The sequence below is a fragment of the Pelophylax lessonae genome (assembly GCF_965119305.1).
Source record: "Pelophylax lessonae genome assembly, chromosome: 11".
Taxonomy (NCBI): Eukaryota; Metazoa; Chordata; class Amphibia; order Anura; family Ranidae; genus Pelophylax; species Pelophylax lessonae.
The window spans coordinates 210,897,520-210,912,412 of record NC_138778.1 but is presented as its reverse complement, the minus strand read 5'-3'; the positions used below and the strand labels follow the sequence as shown (position 1 = coordinate 210,912,412).

Here is a 14,893-nt window from a genome sequence, read left to right as displayed (position 1 = left end):
ACTAGGGTTGCAGGCTGGAGTTGCATGAGTTGCAGGAATAAAGGCTGGAGTTGCAGACTAGGGTTGCTGGAGTTGCAGACTAGGGTTGCAGGACTTAAGGCTGGAGTTGCAGACTAGGGTTGCAGGATTTAAGGCTGGAGTTGCAGACTAGGGTTCCTGGAGTTGAAGACTAGAGTTGCAGGCTGGATTTACAGGCAGAGTTTTCGGGGCTAAGCGTCCTCTGTGTGATGTCCTGCAGACGTGCTGCGATCTCTGTCGCCACCTAGTGTCCAATTTGAGGAATTACAATAAAACATTCATTTCTTTCTGTTTCGCTCCTGCTCGTAGAACAGGCTCTGATCCCGGAAGTGCTGGATTCGCCAGAAACATGGCGTCGCCGGGTTTGGAGTTGCTGTACGCTCTGGCGTCTCCGGAGATCAGCCAACCTCAGGACCCCCTAGTCTGCTTCATCCACTGGGAACTGATCAGCCAAGGTCTCCGCTGCCTGGGGAAAGGAGAGAAGGTAACACAAACCATTTCCTGTGTGCGCAGAGCTGTCCAGCATAGTGCAGGGCTGGAGGCTCAAATATAATGTCCAGTATGGGGGGGTAGACTGACACTCCTCATTCTTATAGAATGCATTTTATCTTTATGAAAGTTGTTACATTAGTCACTTTGTTACATTGTCACTGAATTAGGATATATGGGGCATTCTGTATCCACCAATCATCTACAGCCCCCTATATCAGGAATTATTCTACCTGCTGGATGTGTGCTATGTACTTTATATGCCTGGGTTTTATAATGATCACAGCCATCTATCTATCTATCTATCTATCTATCTATCTATCTATCTATCTATCTATCCTATTCTATTCTTCTTTAGATAGAATTTTAGGACGTCACCTTATTTTCTGCTTCCTATGTATTGCACCTGTCTTTCCTGTTCTCCCAATGATTCATCATCACTCATCAGTTGTTGTTTTCCATCACTGCCTCCTATGTGTCATCGCCCATTATTTTTTATAATGGCTTTTTAAACTTTTTTTTTTTAATGGAGTAATTAAAGTGACACTAAATGATACCCGTATTCTCCAAAAATAATCCATATGCATCCACTACTTAATGGCCTTCCAATCTATTTTTAGGCCTCGTGCACACAGGGCGTTTGAAAAAAAAAAAAAAGAGCTGCAGAGCCAGTTCTGACGCCAGGAAAAAGCATCTGTAAAAATGCCCTTTTAGAAGCGTTTAGTATTGGCGGTAATGCACGTTTTAGCCACGTTTAGCAGCCTTTGCATTTAGCAGCCTTTCTCTGCCCTCTTCTAGTTTCCAACCTCAAATCCAACTATTACATTTTAAAAATGTCTGACACGGCCTAAAGCTGTAAGCAGCCTTTAGCAGCGTCAGGTGTTTTTTTCAGCTTAACGCTGCTGCTGCAAAACGCGCTGGTCCTCGATTTATTTTATTTTTTTTACAGCTTAAAAACACCTATGCCAATTACAGCTCCTAAAAGGCTGTGTGTGCGCATGAGGCCATAGAATAACATGGAGGGGCATTTTTAAGCTGCAAAAAAAGCACCTAAAAGCAGCTGTAAAAATGCCCTGTGTGCATGAGGCCTTAATGTCATTTGAGTTTCACTTAAATTTTTTGCCTCCTTTATAATGTCCTCCGTGAGCTCCCAAACCTCTCCTTTTTCCTATCACTGCTATGTGTTTGAAACAAGTGGTGCAATTTAAAGGGATAATAAAGTCTCTTCTTTTTTTCTCTCATCATTAAAAATAACAAACATGTTATACTTCCCTCCTCTGTGCAGTTGGTTTTGCACAGAGCAGTCCGGATCCTCCTCTTCTCGGGTCCCTCTTGGGTGCTCCTGGCCCCTCCCTCCTGTTGAGTGCCCCCACAGCAAGCAGCTTGCTATGGGAACACCCAAGCAGTGTCGCAGCTCCCTGTGTCCATTCAGACACGGGGCTGCAGCCTGGCCCGACCCCGTCTTTCTCCTCATTGGCTCACTGAAATTGATTGACAGCAGCAGGAGTCAAGGATGCCACACTGCTGCCTCAGCCAATGAGGAGGGGAGTCCTGGGCAGCCGAGTCTCATGCAACATTGCTGGATCCCAGTGCCAGCAGCACTCATGCAGCCCCAGACCATGACACTCCCACCACCATACTTGAATGTAGGCAAGACACACTTGTCTTTGTACTCCTCACCTGGTTGCCGCCACACACGCTTGACACCATCTGAACCAAATACGTTTATCTTGGTCTCATCAGACCACAGGACTTGGTTCCAGTAATCCATGTCCTTAGTCTGCTTGTCTTCAGCAAACTTTTATGGGCTTTCTTGTGCATCATCTTTAGAAGAGGCTTCCTTCTGGGATGACAGCCACGCAGACCAATTTAATGCAGTGTGCGGTGTATGGACTGAGCACTGATAGGCTGTCCCCCCACCCCTTCAACCTCTGCAGCAATGCTGGCAGCACTCATACGTCTATTTCCCAAAGAAAACCTGTGGATATGACACTGAGCACGTGCACTTAACTTCTTTGATCGACCATGGTGAGGCCTATTCTGAGTGGAACCTGTCCTGGTAAACTGCTGTATGGTCTTGGCCACCATGCTGCAGCTCAGTTTCAGTATCTTGGCAATCTTCTTATAGGCTAGGCCATCTTTATTTAGAGCAACAATTCTTTTTTCAGATCCTCATAATTCAGTGCCATGTTGAACTTCCAGCAACCAGCATGAGAGAGTGAGAGCGATAACACCAAATTTAATACACCTGCTCCCCATTCACACCTGAGACCTTGTAACACTAACGAGCCAAATTACACCGGGGAGGGAAAATGGCTAATTGGGCCCAATTTGGACATTTTCACTTTGGGTGTACTCACTTTTGAGGGGACAGCAAATTTACACTGTTATACAAGCTGTACACTCACTATTAGATAAAAAAAAAAATATATATATATATAATCATAGCTGTCACCAAATGCAAAGATGAGGAAATGTAACTCATGCAAATCTCGGATTAAGTAAAGAATTACAGAACATAACCCATATTTATATCAGGGAGTGTCTGCATATACTGGGAGGTTTTTGTTTGGTGTGTGCCTAATACCTATAAGCCCTGCTAGTTTCTTCTGTTAGCCAGAAAACCTCCCTGGTGTGCCTTTGATGTTGCTTTCACTTTTACCTCCCATCCGCGCTGTAGCCGAAGTACGGCTGCAGCGCGGACTCACATTTTCGTCTTTATACGGCCTCCCAGACACAGGCTCCCCGCGCGCTCCCGCAAGCGCGCATCGGGGAAAATCTGTGTCCCTTGGACACAGCCGATCACAGATCGTGGTGAATGGCCAATCACAGCGGCCATTCACCACGTGATCGGACCGTCCAATGAGAGATGATCTCATATGTAAACATATGAGATCATCTCTCATCGCCAGCGCTCCTTCCTCACACAGAGATTGCGTGTGAGGAAGGAGGAGAGCCAATCAGCCATCGGGGACACAGAAGAATGTAATCAGGGCACTGATCACCAGTGCCCTGATTACAACAAAGGTACACTAAACACACTAACTGCCCACCATCAATGCCCACAGTGCCTGCCATCAGTGCCCACAATCAGTGCCCATAGTGCTGCCAGTCAGTGCCCGCTCATCTAGGCACTGATGAGCACTGACTGGCAGCACTATGGGCACTGATTGATTAACATTGCTTTTTTTATGTCAAGCGACTTGGGGCGACTTGAGGGCACACAAGTCGCCTGACAAATCATGCTAGTGTGAATGGAGTCTTAAAATAAAATATTGAAAAAAAATAAATAAATAAACCTACTATTAAACGAATCATTTATTTGTCGGTGGGCAAACATACAAAATCAGCAGGGGATAAAATACTTTTTCCCCTCACTGTATGGATACGTGGGGCTTTATCAAACAAAATGTCATCCATCTAGAGTTTAGATCTATTTTAAATATTTAATATGACTTACAGGTTTAATAGAATCCTAAGCCAAACTTGTATTAGGACACTTGAATGAAATTAAAGCGGACTGTAAAGGAATACTCTCAAAATGACCCTGTGAACCCAGAGCTAAAAGAACATAGGTATTTCTTCAGTACAAACAAATGGCCACTGCGCCCACCCATACCTGGCCTTCGCAGCAAGGAGCTAATGGAAGGGCGACGCAGGTCAAACAAAACCAAGGAAAATTCCCAGCTCAACTTACTGACCAGCCTGCAACCAACCGAATAAACCTGTCTAACAGAGTCAAAACCAGGGGTTTAGTTTGCACACATTTGCAAATACATGCGTAAGCTACACAGCCACTTCACGGCACCCCAGTATTATCTGCAATCCTAAGGCTGGCCATACATTGGTCGAATTCTGAAAGCATTTTTTTTTTTTTAATATCTTATTTAAGAATTTTCGTTTGAATTTCACACCGTTAGTTGGCAGCAGCAGTGCGTTCCCCCCCCCCCCCCCCAACAATATTCCAACAGTAGAAACAAATGGCCACTGCCCCCCACCTATAACTGGCCTTTGCAGCAAGGGGCACATGGAAGGGCGACGCTTGTCAAACAAACCAAAGAAAAGAAGATACTATTTCTTACCTTTCCGGCAGGCCCATCTATATAAACACAGTCGCACTACTGACTCTTGACCCCCGCACACTGTGGTTCTTTCCCCTGGCTCGTACTACCTGGAATGGGGTAGGAGCTGAAGGATGGAATCGCAGCACGTGAAGGGGGTCGCTAGCTTCCAATACTTCATGTAAGTGTCAGATGCTGAAGATTCAGCCAGAGGTTGTAGCTTTTCAACTGAGGTATCAAACGTCTTTTTGCAGGCTGCCTATGCAAGAATTGCTTAGACAGGTTTGTATCAGTTCTGCAATTTGTTGTGCGTATTCGGAAAGTTTTTATGTTTTTGTTTTTTTTTTTTTCCCCCCACAGGCCGGAGCCAATGAGAAAGAATCAGAGCGACTTCCAGATGGCTGGGCCAGCAACAAAGAGCTGTACACACTGCGCTATGGGAACGACAAGTCAAAGATTCTACTCAAAGCACTGACAGTGGATGGCACTTTGATAGTCAATGTTATGGTGAGGACATTATTGTACAGGGCAATGTACACCATTGTTTTGTTTTTTTTTGTTTTTTTTCTAACAAAAACAGGAGTGCTTTATTGAAATTGAAAACAGGACAATGGCAAGACATATATGATGGCATGGTACAAGGCCTTAGTGAGAAAAACACAATAATCATACCCAAAGGTAGAAGCTATATGAAGGATGAAACAGTCAATACTATATATCCGGAGGCGAAGGCAAAGTGAAGTAAGAGGGAAGACAGGATGGGGGGGGGGGGGGGAGCCAACCAGGAGAAAGGGAAGTAAAAATGAGGATAAACAGCCAGGCCATCCTTCCAATACCATGATTAATATGCTCTAGCACACAATTATAGAGACCCAGCATTTAGCCTTTTAGGTGGAAGTCCATGGTGACCAAACCTTGTCATATTTCCACAGATACCTCCTATTTCTAAAAGTAACCTCATACATGGGTAAAGTGGGGTACACACTAGTAGAAAATATGCCTAGATTCGGCTAGTGTGTACACAACTTTCAGCAGCTGATGCCGTCATTTTCAAATTTTCAATTTTTATCGTCCGTCCCCAGCGCGACCAATTTTCGTTTAATGTGTATGCAGTACGTCCGTGAAAAATCTGATACGAAAGACCTGATCTGAAGTTGCTGACGACCCGGAAGTCTAGGAACAAACGTCCCAAAAAAAAAAAAAAAATCGGAGGAGAAATTTCGTGAACATTATGCACTGTCAACTAAAAACGGTAATGAAGGCTGAGCAAGAGAGAGAAAAATCGGAGGATATTTCGTCCGATTTCCGTCAAGTGTGTACGAGCCTTTAGGCCGCATCTATCGGTGAGGCCCTTTTCATGAGAATCTCTTGTTTGCCATAATACAGAAGATAGGAGATCAGTTACTTGGAGTGGTGGGAACGTTGGGCATCGTTGTAAATACCTAATAATAAGGCCAGCTCTGGTGACAAGGACAGCTGTAACCTAAGATTAATCTCCGAAAATACCACTGACAAATATGTTACAATTGTGGGGCAAGCCCATAACATATGGAGAAATGATCCTGTATGTAACCTACCTCTCGGGCCGGTGGGGTCCCTATCTGGGTAGATACGATGGATCCTCTGGGGAGTATAATAAAACTCTGTCTAGGAATTTTACTTGAATGAATTTATCCCTGGAAGAGATGACTATCTTAGCACCTTGTTCCAGACAATCCTCCCAGTCCTCTTTGTCCAGGGATGGAATGTCAGTGTGCCACAGTTCCCACAGCCGATCCAACATAGGGGAGGGCCATAAAGACATAATTTGAGCGAGTTTGGGGTGGAGGAACTTGACTGGCCTGCACAGAGTCCTGACCTCAACCCGATAGAACACCTTTGGGATGAATTAGAGTGGTGACTGCAAGCTAGGCCTTCTCTCCAACATCAGTGCCTGACCTCACAAATGCGCTTCTGAATGGTCAAACATTCCCATAGACACACTCCTAAACCTTGTGGACAGCCTTCCCAGAAGAGTTGAAGCTGTTATAGCTGCAAAGGATGGGCCAACTCAATATTGAACCCTACGAACTAAGACTGGGATGCCATTAAAGTTCATGTGTGTGTAAAGGCAGGCGTCCCAATACTTTTGTTAATATAGTGTATGCAGGAGCTTCCAGTAATACAGACCAGTCACTGCTGCTCTCACCTTTTACGGCATGACTGGTCTGGTCTCCGCCCCCTCCCGAGTGATCGGAAGTGATCAATCATTGTGTTCATTCAGGAAAGGAAGGGGTTGGTAAATATTACATATTTACAGGACCCTTCCCCCCACTCTCCATTTTGAAGGATCCTATTATGTGGTTGAAGCTTCTGGCGGGAAGGAGGGGAGGGAAAATGGCAGCACTGCAGGGGTAGGGGGGCACACAGGGGAGCCTGGGCAGTAGGGGGGAAACGTATGATGCACAGGGAGAATGATGGGTGTGGCGGAGGGGAAATTATTGGAATTGATACCCCTTTATGGTGCTCTCTGCAGCAACTGAAAGCCAACAGGAAGGAGAGGAGAAGAAGCCAGCTTTCAGCTGCTGCATAAAGGGGATTGCTTCCAGTAATTGGCCCCTTAAAGCGCCAATCACCCTCCCTGCCTACATCCAATTCACCCTGCTGGCCTGGGCCTTGTGCAGGAGGACCGGTAGTATCCCCTTATCTATGGCCCTGCAAAAACTGGTGACTGAACTCTGGAAACTGTGACCAAATAAGCAGGTAGAGGATTAGTCACCGGTGGTCTCTCTGCTGCCAATTTTACTTCATTATGGACTTGCCATGCCTTTTGTCTCTGTGTGAGGGTAGAGGCAGGGCTTTGCTTCCTTATGTTAGGGCATCCAGCAAGGAGAGCAGTTACACAGCACAAAAGTAACAATCCCAAAATTGCTGATCCCAGTAGTCTGGGGGAGCAGTGTCTTAGATCTCACACAGGAGAGGCGGGAGAGTGGGTGCCTAGGCTCCTTCACATACCAGGAAATACACTGCTATTTGTTTTGGAGGAATTCAAGGCACAGGGAAATTTTTCAGGGTACTGCTTGGACACGATTACTATTTCAAGATATTCTCTAATCCAGCTGTCATTCCTGTAATGGAGATTGTAAAATAATGTGCTGAATATGATTAATTACACAGGACATGCGGACAGAAGAGGTCAACAATCTGACGCTGAATGTGGCAGACTTCATAGACACCGCCAACCTGAAAGACTTCAACAGGTCAGCATTCATTATTAGTGTCATTTATTATAGTGTCTGACTCATTATTATGAAAAAGCCAAAAATTAGTAAATACACTGTTTTTACATTTCTTTTTATTTTCTTTTTTTTACACTGGATGTGTACTTTTCTTACTTTAATATTTTGTATGGCAAAGATTATCTATCTATCTATCTATCTATCTATCTATCTATCTATCTATCTCTCTATCTATCTATCTATCTATCTATCTATCTATCTATCTATCTATCTATCTATCTATCTATCTATCTATCTATCTATCTATCTATCTATCTATCTATCTATCTATCTATCTATCTATCTATCTATCTATCTATCTATCTATCTATCTTCAAACCTTTTCTATCTATCTATCTATCTATCTATCTATCTATCTATCTATCTATCTATCTATCTTCAAACCTTTTCTATCTATCTATCTATCTATCTATCTATCATTATACACCTACACACTGCTTAAAAAAATTAAAGGAACATTTTTTTAATCAGAGTATAGCATCAAGTCAATTAAACTCCTGGGATATTGATCTGGTCAGTTAAGTAGCAGGCGGGGTTGTTAATCAGTTGCAGCTGCTTTGGTGTTAATGAAATTAACAAGTGCACTAGATGGGCAACAATCACATGACCTCCAAAACGGGAATGGTTTTACAGGTGAAGGTCTACTGACATCCTTTCTTTTCCCTACTCATCTTTTCTGACTGTTTTTCACTATTTTTGCATTTCGCTAGGGTCAGTGTCACTACTGGTAGCGTGAGGAGATACCTGGACCCTATAGAGGTTGCCCAGGCAGTCCAACTCCTCCAGGATGGCACATCAATACATGCCATTGCCAGAAGCTTTGCTGTGTCTCCCAGCAGTCTCAAGAGCATGGAGGAGATTCCAGGAGACGGGCAGTTACTCTAGGAGAGCTGGACAGGGCCGTAGAAGGTGCTTAAGAATGTTATCCTACCCGTAATATCGTTTAGCATGACCGTATTGATGGTGGGTCAGTGATGGTCTGGGGAGGCATATCCATGGAGAGACGCACAGACCTCTACAGGCCAGACAATGGCACCCTGACTGCCATTAGGTATTGGGATGAAATCCTTGGACCCATTGTCAGACCGTACGCTGATGCAGTGGGTCCTGGGTTCCTCCTGGTGCATGACAATGCTTGGCCTCATGTGGTGAGAGTATGCAGCCAGTTCCTGGAGAATAAAGGAATTGATACCATTGAATGGCCCCCCACCCTCGCCTAACCCAAATCCAATAGAACACCTCTGGGACATTATGTTTCGGTCCATCCGATGCCGCCAGGTTGCACCTCAGTCTGTTCAGGAGCTCAGTGATGCCCTGGTCCAGATCTGGGAGGAAATTCCCCAGGACACCATCTGTTGTCTCATTAGGAGCATGCCCCAACATTGCCAGGCATGCATACAAACACGTGGGGTCCATACCAACTACTAAGTACCATTTTTAGTTGCTTCATTGTAATTTCTGCAAAATGGACTCGCCTGCTGCATAATTTTTTTCACTTTGATTTTCGGGGTGTCTTTGAATTCAGCCCTCTGTAGGATGATAATTTTCATTTCCATCAAACAATGTGGCATCCTTTCCTTCCTAACACATTACCCAGTTCATACCAGTATAGATATCCAGCATGAGATTTTTTTCCCCCATTGAGATCTGATGTGTTTTCACTATTGTTATTCGGATACTCCCACATTTTGGCAGGTTAATTAAAAAAAAAAAAGATATATATATATATCTTCTCTTTTTTTTTTTTTTTAATTAACCTGCCAAAATTTGGGAGTATCCGAATAACAATAGTGGCTGGTGTACGTGTACATTTGTTAACTCTCATTTTATTTTAACTGGGTCAGGGTAGGCCATGGGTGGCAGCCAAATCAGATACATGTTATAGTAAAAATCTGGTTTGTTTGGTTTGCTGAAATTTTACACATTCTTTCACAATCATTGGACTTCTTTATTAAAGTGGAACTAAAGGAAAAACTTTTTTGTTGCCAGCAGTTTAGACATTAATGGCTGTGTGTTGAGTTATTTTGAGGGAACAGCAAATGTACACTGTTATACAAGCTGTACACTCACTACTTTACATTGTAGCAAAGTGTCATTTCTTCAGTGTTGTCACATGAAAAGATATAATAAAATATTTACAAAAATCCTAGGGGTGTACTCACTTTTGTTAGATACTGTAGATAATACAGGTACCTGAATTTGACCTGGTACCTCTATGGCAAAACAAAATCTAGGGGAAGGAGAGGATGTCCATTGTATTACAGCGCTCATGTGTTAACAAAGCACAAGCTGATAGGCTCATCTCTCTCTCTGCTCTCTACTCCTATCAGTCTGCTGCTTCTCATTTCACTGTCCAGTCACAAGCTGGTGCAAGACCTGTGGGTCTTATTTAGCTGCAGCAGAGAAAACCTTGTCAAACATGGCTGTGCTGTGTGTGGCAGAATTGTGTAACTCTCGGAGCTGGATGGACTGGATAAACAAATGCTTTGGTGGGTAAAATGGTTCAGTTTGTATATATTTCAGAAGTTTGTCCAGAGTTAAATTTTAATACCTTTTTGCAAATGTGTTTCTTTCCTTTTTACAGGGTGTTTAAGAAAAAAAAAGATCTAAAACGACAGTTGCAGACTGAACTACTGTCCCCACTGCTCGGCTCTAAGATAACGAGTGGGAAATTTGAGAAAGAACGGGAGAAACCCCCAGATTATTTTACCCACAGTGTGCACACTAGTGGCTCCGCACCGTACCACGCCACCCCACGGTGAGACCACCTTTCATTTCTTTTATGCATTAAATGGTTTATTGTGAAACAACGGGCCCTCATAGGCATGTATGTGTGCGTGTGTGTGTGTATATATATATATATATATATATATATATATATATATATATATATATATATATATTGTGTGTGTGTATATGTATATGTGTGTGTATATATATATATATATATATATATATATATATATATATATATATATAATATTTTGTGTGTGTATATATAATTTTTTTTTGTGTGTGTGTGTGTATATGTGTGTGTGTGTGTGTGTGTATATATATATATATATATATATATATATATATATATATAATGTTCCTTGGCGCACAGGCGCCGCACTGTAGCAGTAAAGCTGCTATAGGCCGGACCTGAGGCGGTTAAATAACACAACAAAAGCTTCCTAACTGTCACCTCTTCCAATTACAGTTCTTTTTATTTTTCCTTTTCTAGGGAGAATCCCAGTGGGAACACTCCTTATGGTGCTGCAGACTTGAATCCCTTGGGGTGAGTATATAGAGGGTATCTATGTCATGGTACAAGAATAAAATATGGGTCAAAGTTTTCTTACTAAGGCTTATGCCATGATTTGCCATAAGAGCCAATCTCTCTCTCAGGACTCCAGAATATACATGCTGCCTGTATATCTGGGAAGAATGGAAAAAAATGATATCCAGTGCATCTCTGCAATATATGCAGCTTATCAATCATTAGATGTGGTGGCTGCATCGGTTTTCCTAGGCTTTTTCCTTCTGTTTTCACCTGGTGATCTGGCCAGTAACACATTATTGTATTAGAGCGCCCCCACTCTGGATAAAGGAGTACAAGGGGGCAGCTTTGGAAAACAGCATTGTTAACCACTTCAGCTCCGGCAGATTTATCCCTCTTCATGACCAGGCCATTTTTTTGGGATACGGAACTGCGTTACTTTAACGGACAATTGCGCGGTCATTCAACGCTGTACCCAAAAAAAAAAACGATGTCCTATTTTTCCCACAAATAAAGCTTTCTTTTGGTGGTATTCGATCAATATTTTTTTTTTGTTTTTTTTTTTTTTTTTTTAAGCGCTCTAAAAAAAAAATACAGACAAAAAAAAAAGAAAAAAAAATAGATAGATGGATAGAGAGAGATATAATAGAGGGACAGAGGGAGATATAATAGAGGGATGGAGAGAGATATAATAGAGGGAGATATAATAGAGGGAGATATAATAGAGGGAGATATAATAGAGGGAGATATAATAGAGGGATGGAGGGAGATATAATAGAGGGAGATATAATAGAGGGAGATATAATAGAGGGAGATATAATAGAGGGAGATATAATAGAGGGAGATATAATAGAGGGAGATATAATAGAGGGAGATATAATAGAGGGAGATATAATAGAGGGAGATATAATAGAGGGAGATATAATAGAGGGAGATATAATAGAGGGAGATATAATAAAGGGATAGAGAGAGATATAATAGAGAGAGATATAATAGAGGGATAGAGAGAGATATAATAGAGGGATAGAGAGAGATATAATAGAGGGATGGAGGGGGATATAATAGAGGGAGATATAATAGAGGGAGATATAATAGAGGGAGATATAATAGAGGGAGATATAATAGAGGGAGATATAATAGAGGGAGATATAATAGAGGGAGATATAATAGAGGGAGATATAATAGAGGGAGATATAATAGAGGGAGATATAATTGAGAGAGATATAATTGAGAGAGATATAATAGAGAGATATATAATAGAGGGATAGAGAGAGATATAGTAGAGGGAGATATAATAGAGAGAGATATAATAGAGGGATAGAGAGAGATATAATAGAGGGAGATATAATAGAGGGATGGAGGGAGATATAATAGAGGGAAATATAATAGAGGGAGATATAATAGAGGGAGATATAATAGAGGGATAGAGAGAAATATAGTAGAGGGATAGAGGGAGATATAATAGAGAGAGATATAATAGAGGGATGGAGGGAGATATAATAGAGGGAGATATAATAGAGGGAGATATAATAGAGGGAGATATAATAGAGGGAGATATAATAGAGAGAGATATAATAGAGGGATGGAGGGGGGTATAATAGAGGGGGATATAATAGAGAGAGATATAATAGAGGGATAGAGTGAGATACAGTGGGTACGGAAAGTATTCAGACCCCCTTAAATTTTTCACTCTTTGTTATATTGCAGCCATTTGCTAAAATCATCTAAGTTCATTCTTCTTCCTCATGAATGTACACATAGCACCCCATACTGACAGAAAAACACAGAATTGTTGACATTGTTGCAGATTTATTAAAAAAGAAAATCTGAAATATCACATGGTCCTAAGTATTCAGACCCTTTGCTCAGTATTTAGTAGAAGCCCCCTTTTGATCTAATACAGCCAGGAGTCTTTTTGGGAAAGATGCAACAAGTCTTTCACACCTGGATTTGGGGATCCTCTGCCATTCCTCCTTGCAGATCCTCTCCAGTTCTGTCAGGTTGGATGGTAAACGTTGGTGGACAGCCATTTTTAGGTCTCTCCAGAGATGCTCAATTGGGTTTAAGTCAGGGCTCTAGCTGGGCCATTCAAGAACAGTCACGGAGTTGTTGTGAAGCCACTCCTTCGTTATTTTAGCTGTGTGCTTAGGGTCATTGTCTTGTTGGAAGGTAAACCTTCGGCCCAGTCTGAGGTCCAGAGCACTCTGGAGAAGGTTTTTGTCCAGGATATCCCTGTACTTGGCCGCATTCATCTTTCCCTCGATTGCAACCAGTCGTCCTGTCCCTGCAGCTGAAAAACACCCCCACAGCATGATGCTGCCACCACCATGCTTCACTGTTGGGACTGTATTGGACAGGTGATGAGCAGTGCCTGGTTTTCTCCACACATACCGCTTAGAATTAAGGCCAAAAAGTTCTATTTTGGTCTCTTCAGACCAGAGAATCTTATTTCTCACCATCTTGGAGTCCTTCAGGTGTTTTTTAGCAAACTCCATGCAGGCTTTCATGTGTCTTACACTGAGGAGAGGCTTCCGTCGGGCCACTCTGCCATAAAGCCCCGACTGGTGGAGGGCTGCAGTGATGGTTGACTTTCTACAACTTTCTCCCATCTCCTGACTGCATCTCTGGAGCTCAGCCACAGTGATCTTTGGGTTCTTCTTTACCTCTCTCACCAAGGCTCTTCTCCCCCGATAGCTCAGTTTGGCCGGACGGCCACCTGTAGGAAGGGTTCTGGTCGTCCCAAACGTCTTCCATTTGAGGATTATGGAGGCCACTGTGCTCTTAGGAACCTTAAGTGCAGCAGAAATCTTTTTGTAACCTTGGCCAGATCTGTGCCTTGCCACAATTCTGTCTCTGAGCTCTTCAGGCAGTTCCTTTGACCTCATGATTCTCATTTGCTCTGACATGCATTGTGATCTAGAAGGTCTTATATAGACAGGTGTGTGGCTTTCCTAATCAAGTCCAATCAGTATAATCAAACACAGCTGGACTCAAATGAAGGTGTAGAACCATCTCAAGGATGATCAGAAGAAATGGAAAGCACCTGAGTTAAATATATGAGTGTCACAGCAAAGGGTCTGAATACTTAGGACCATGTGATATTTCAGTTTTTCTTTTTTAATAAATCTGCAACAATGTCAACAATTCTGTGTTTTTCTGTCAGTATGGGGTGCTATGTGTACATTCATGAGGAAGAAGAATGAACTTAAATGATTTTAGCAAATGGCTGCAATATAACAAAGAGTGAAAAATTTAAGGGGGTCTGAATACTTTCCGTACCCACTGTATAATAGAGAGAGATATAATAGAGGGATAGAGAGAGATATAGTAGAGGGAGATATAATAGAGGGAAATATAATAGAGAGAGATATAATAGAGGGATAGAGAGAGATATAGTAGAGGGATAGAGGGAGATATAATAGAGGGAGATGTAATAGAGAGAGATATAATAGAGGGATAGAGAGAGATATAGTAGAGGGATAGAGTGAGATATAATAGAGAGAGATATAATAGAGGGATAGAGAGAGATATAATAGAGGGATAGAGAGAGATATAATAGAGGGATAGAGAGAGATATAGTAGAGGGATAGAGGGAGATATAATAGAGGGAGATATAATAGAGGGATGGAGGGGGATATAATAGAGGGAGATATAATAGAGGGAGATATAATAGAGGGAGATATAATAGAGGGAGATATAATAGAGGGATAGAGAGAGATATAATAGAGATATAATAGAGAGATAGAGGGAGATATAATAGAGGGATAGAGAGAGATATAATAGAG

The 14,893-nt window shown here is 42.2% G+C and overlaps 1 protein-coding gene across 1 annotated transcript in view; it reads left to right on the top strand.

Annotated features, from left to right (window-relative positions):
* The first annotated feature begins 342 nt into the window (after window positions 1-342).
* PSMF1 (proteasome inhibitor subunit 1) overlaps window positions 343-14,893 on the top strand; it is a 20,143-nt gene continuing 5,592 nt past the window's right edge. The window contains exons 1-5 of the mRNA XM_082272339.1: window positions 343-502; window positions 4,929-5,075; window positions 7,725-7,807; window positions 10,431-10,604; window positions 11,073-11,126. Of these exons, the coding sequence (XP_082128465.1) occupies window positions 368-502; window positions 4,929-5,075; window positions 7,725-7,807; window positions 10,431-10,604; window positions 11,073-11,126 (593 nt within the window). The 5' untranslated portion in view covers window positions 343-367. The remainder of the gene's footprint in view (window positions 503-4,928; window positions 5,076-7,724; window positions 7,808-10,430; window positions 10,605-11,072; window positions 11,127-14,893) is intronic.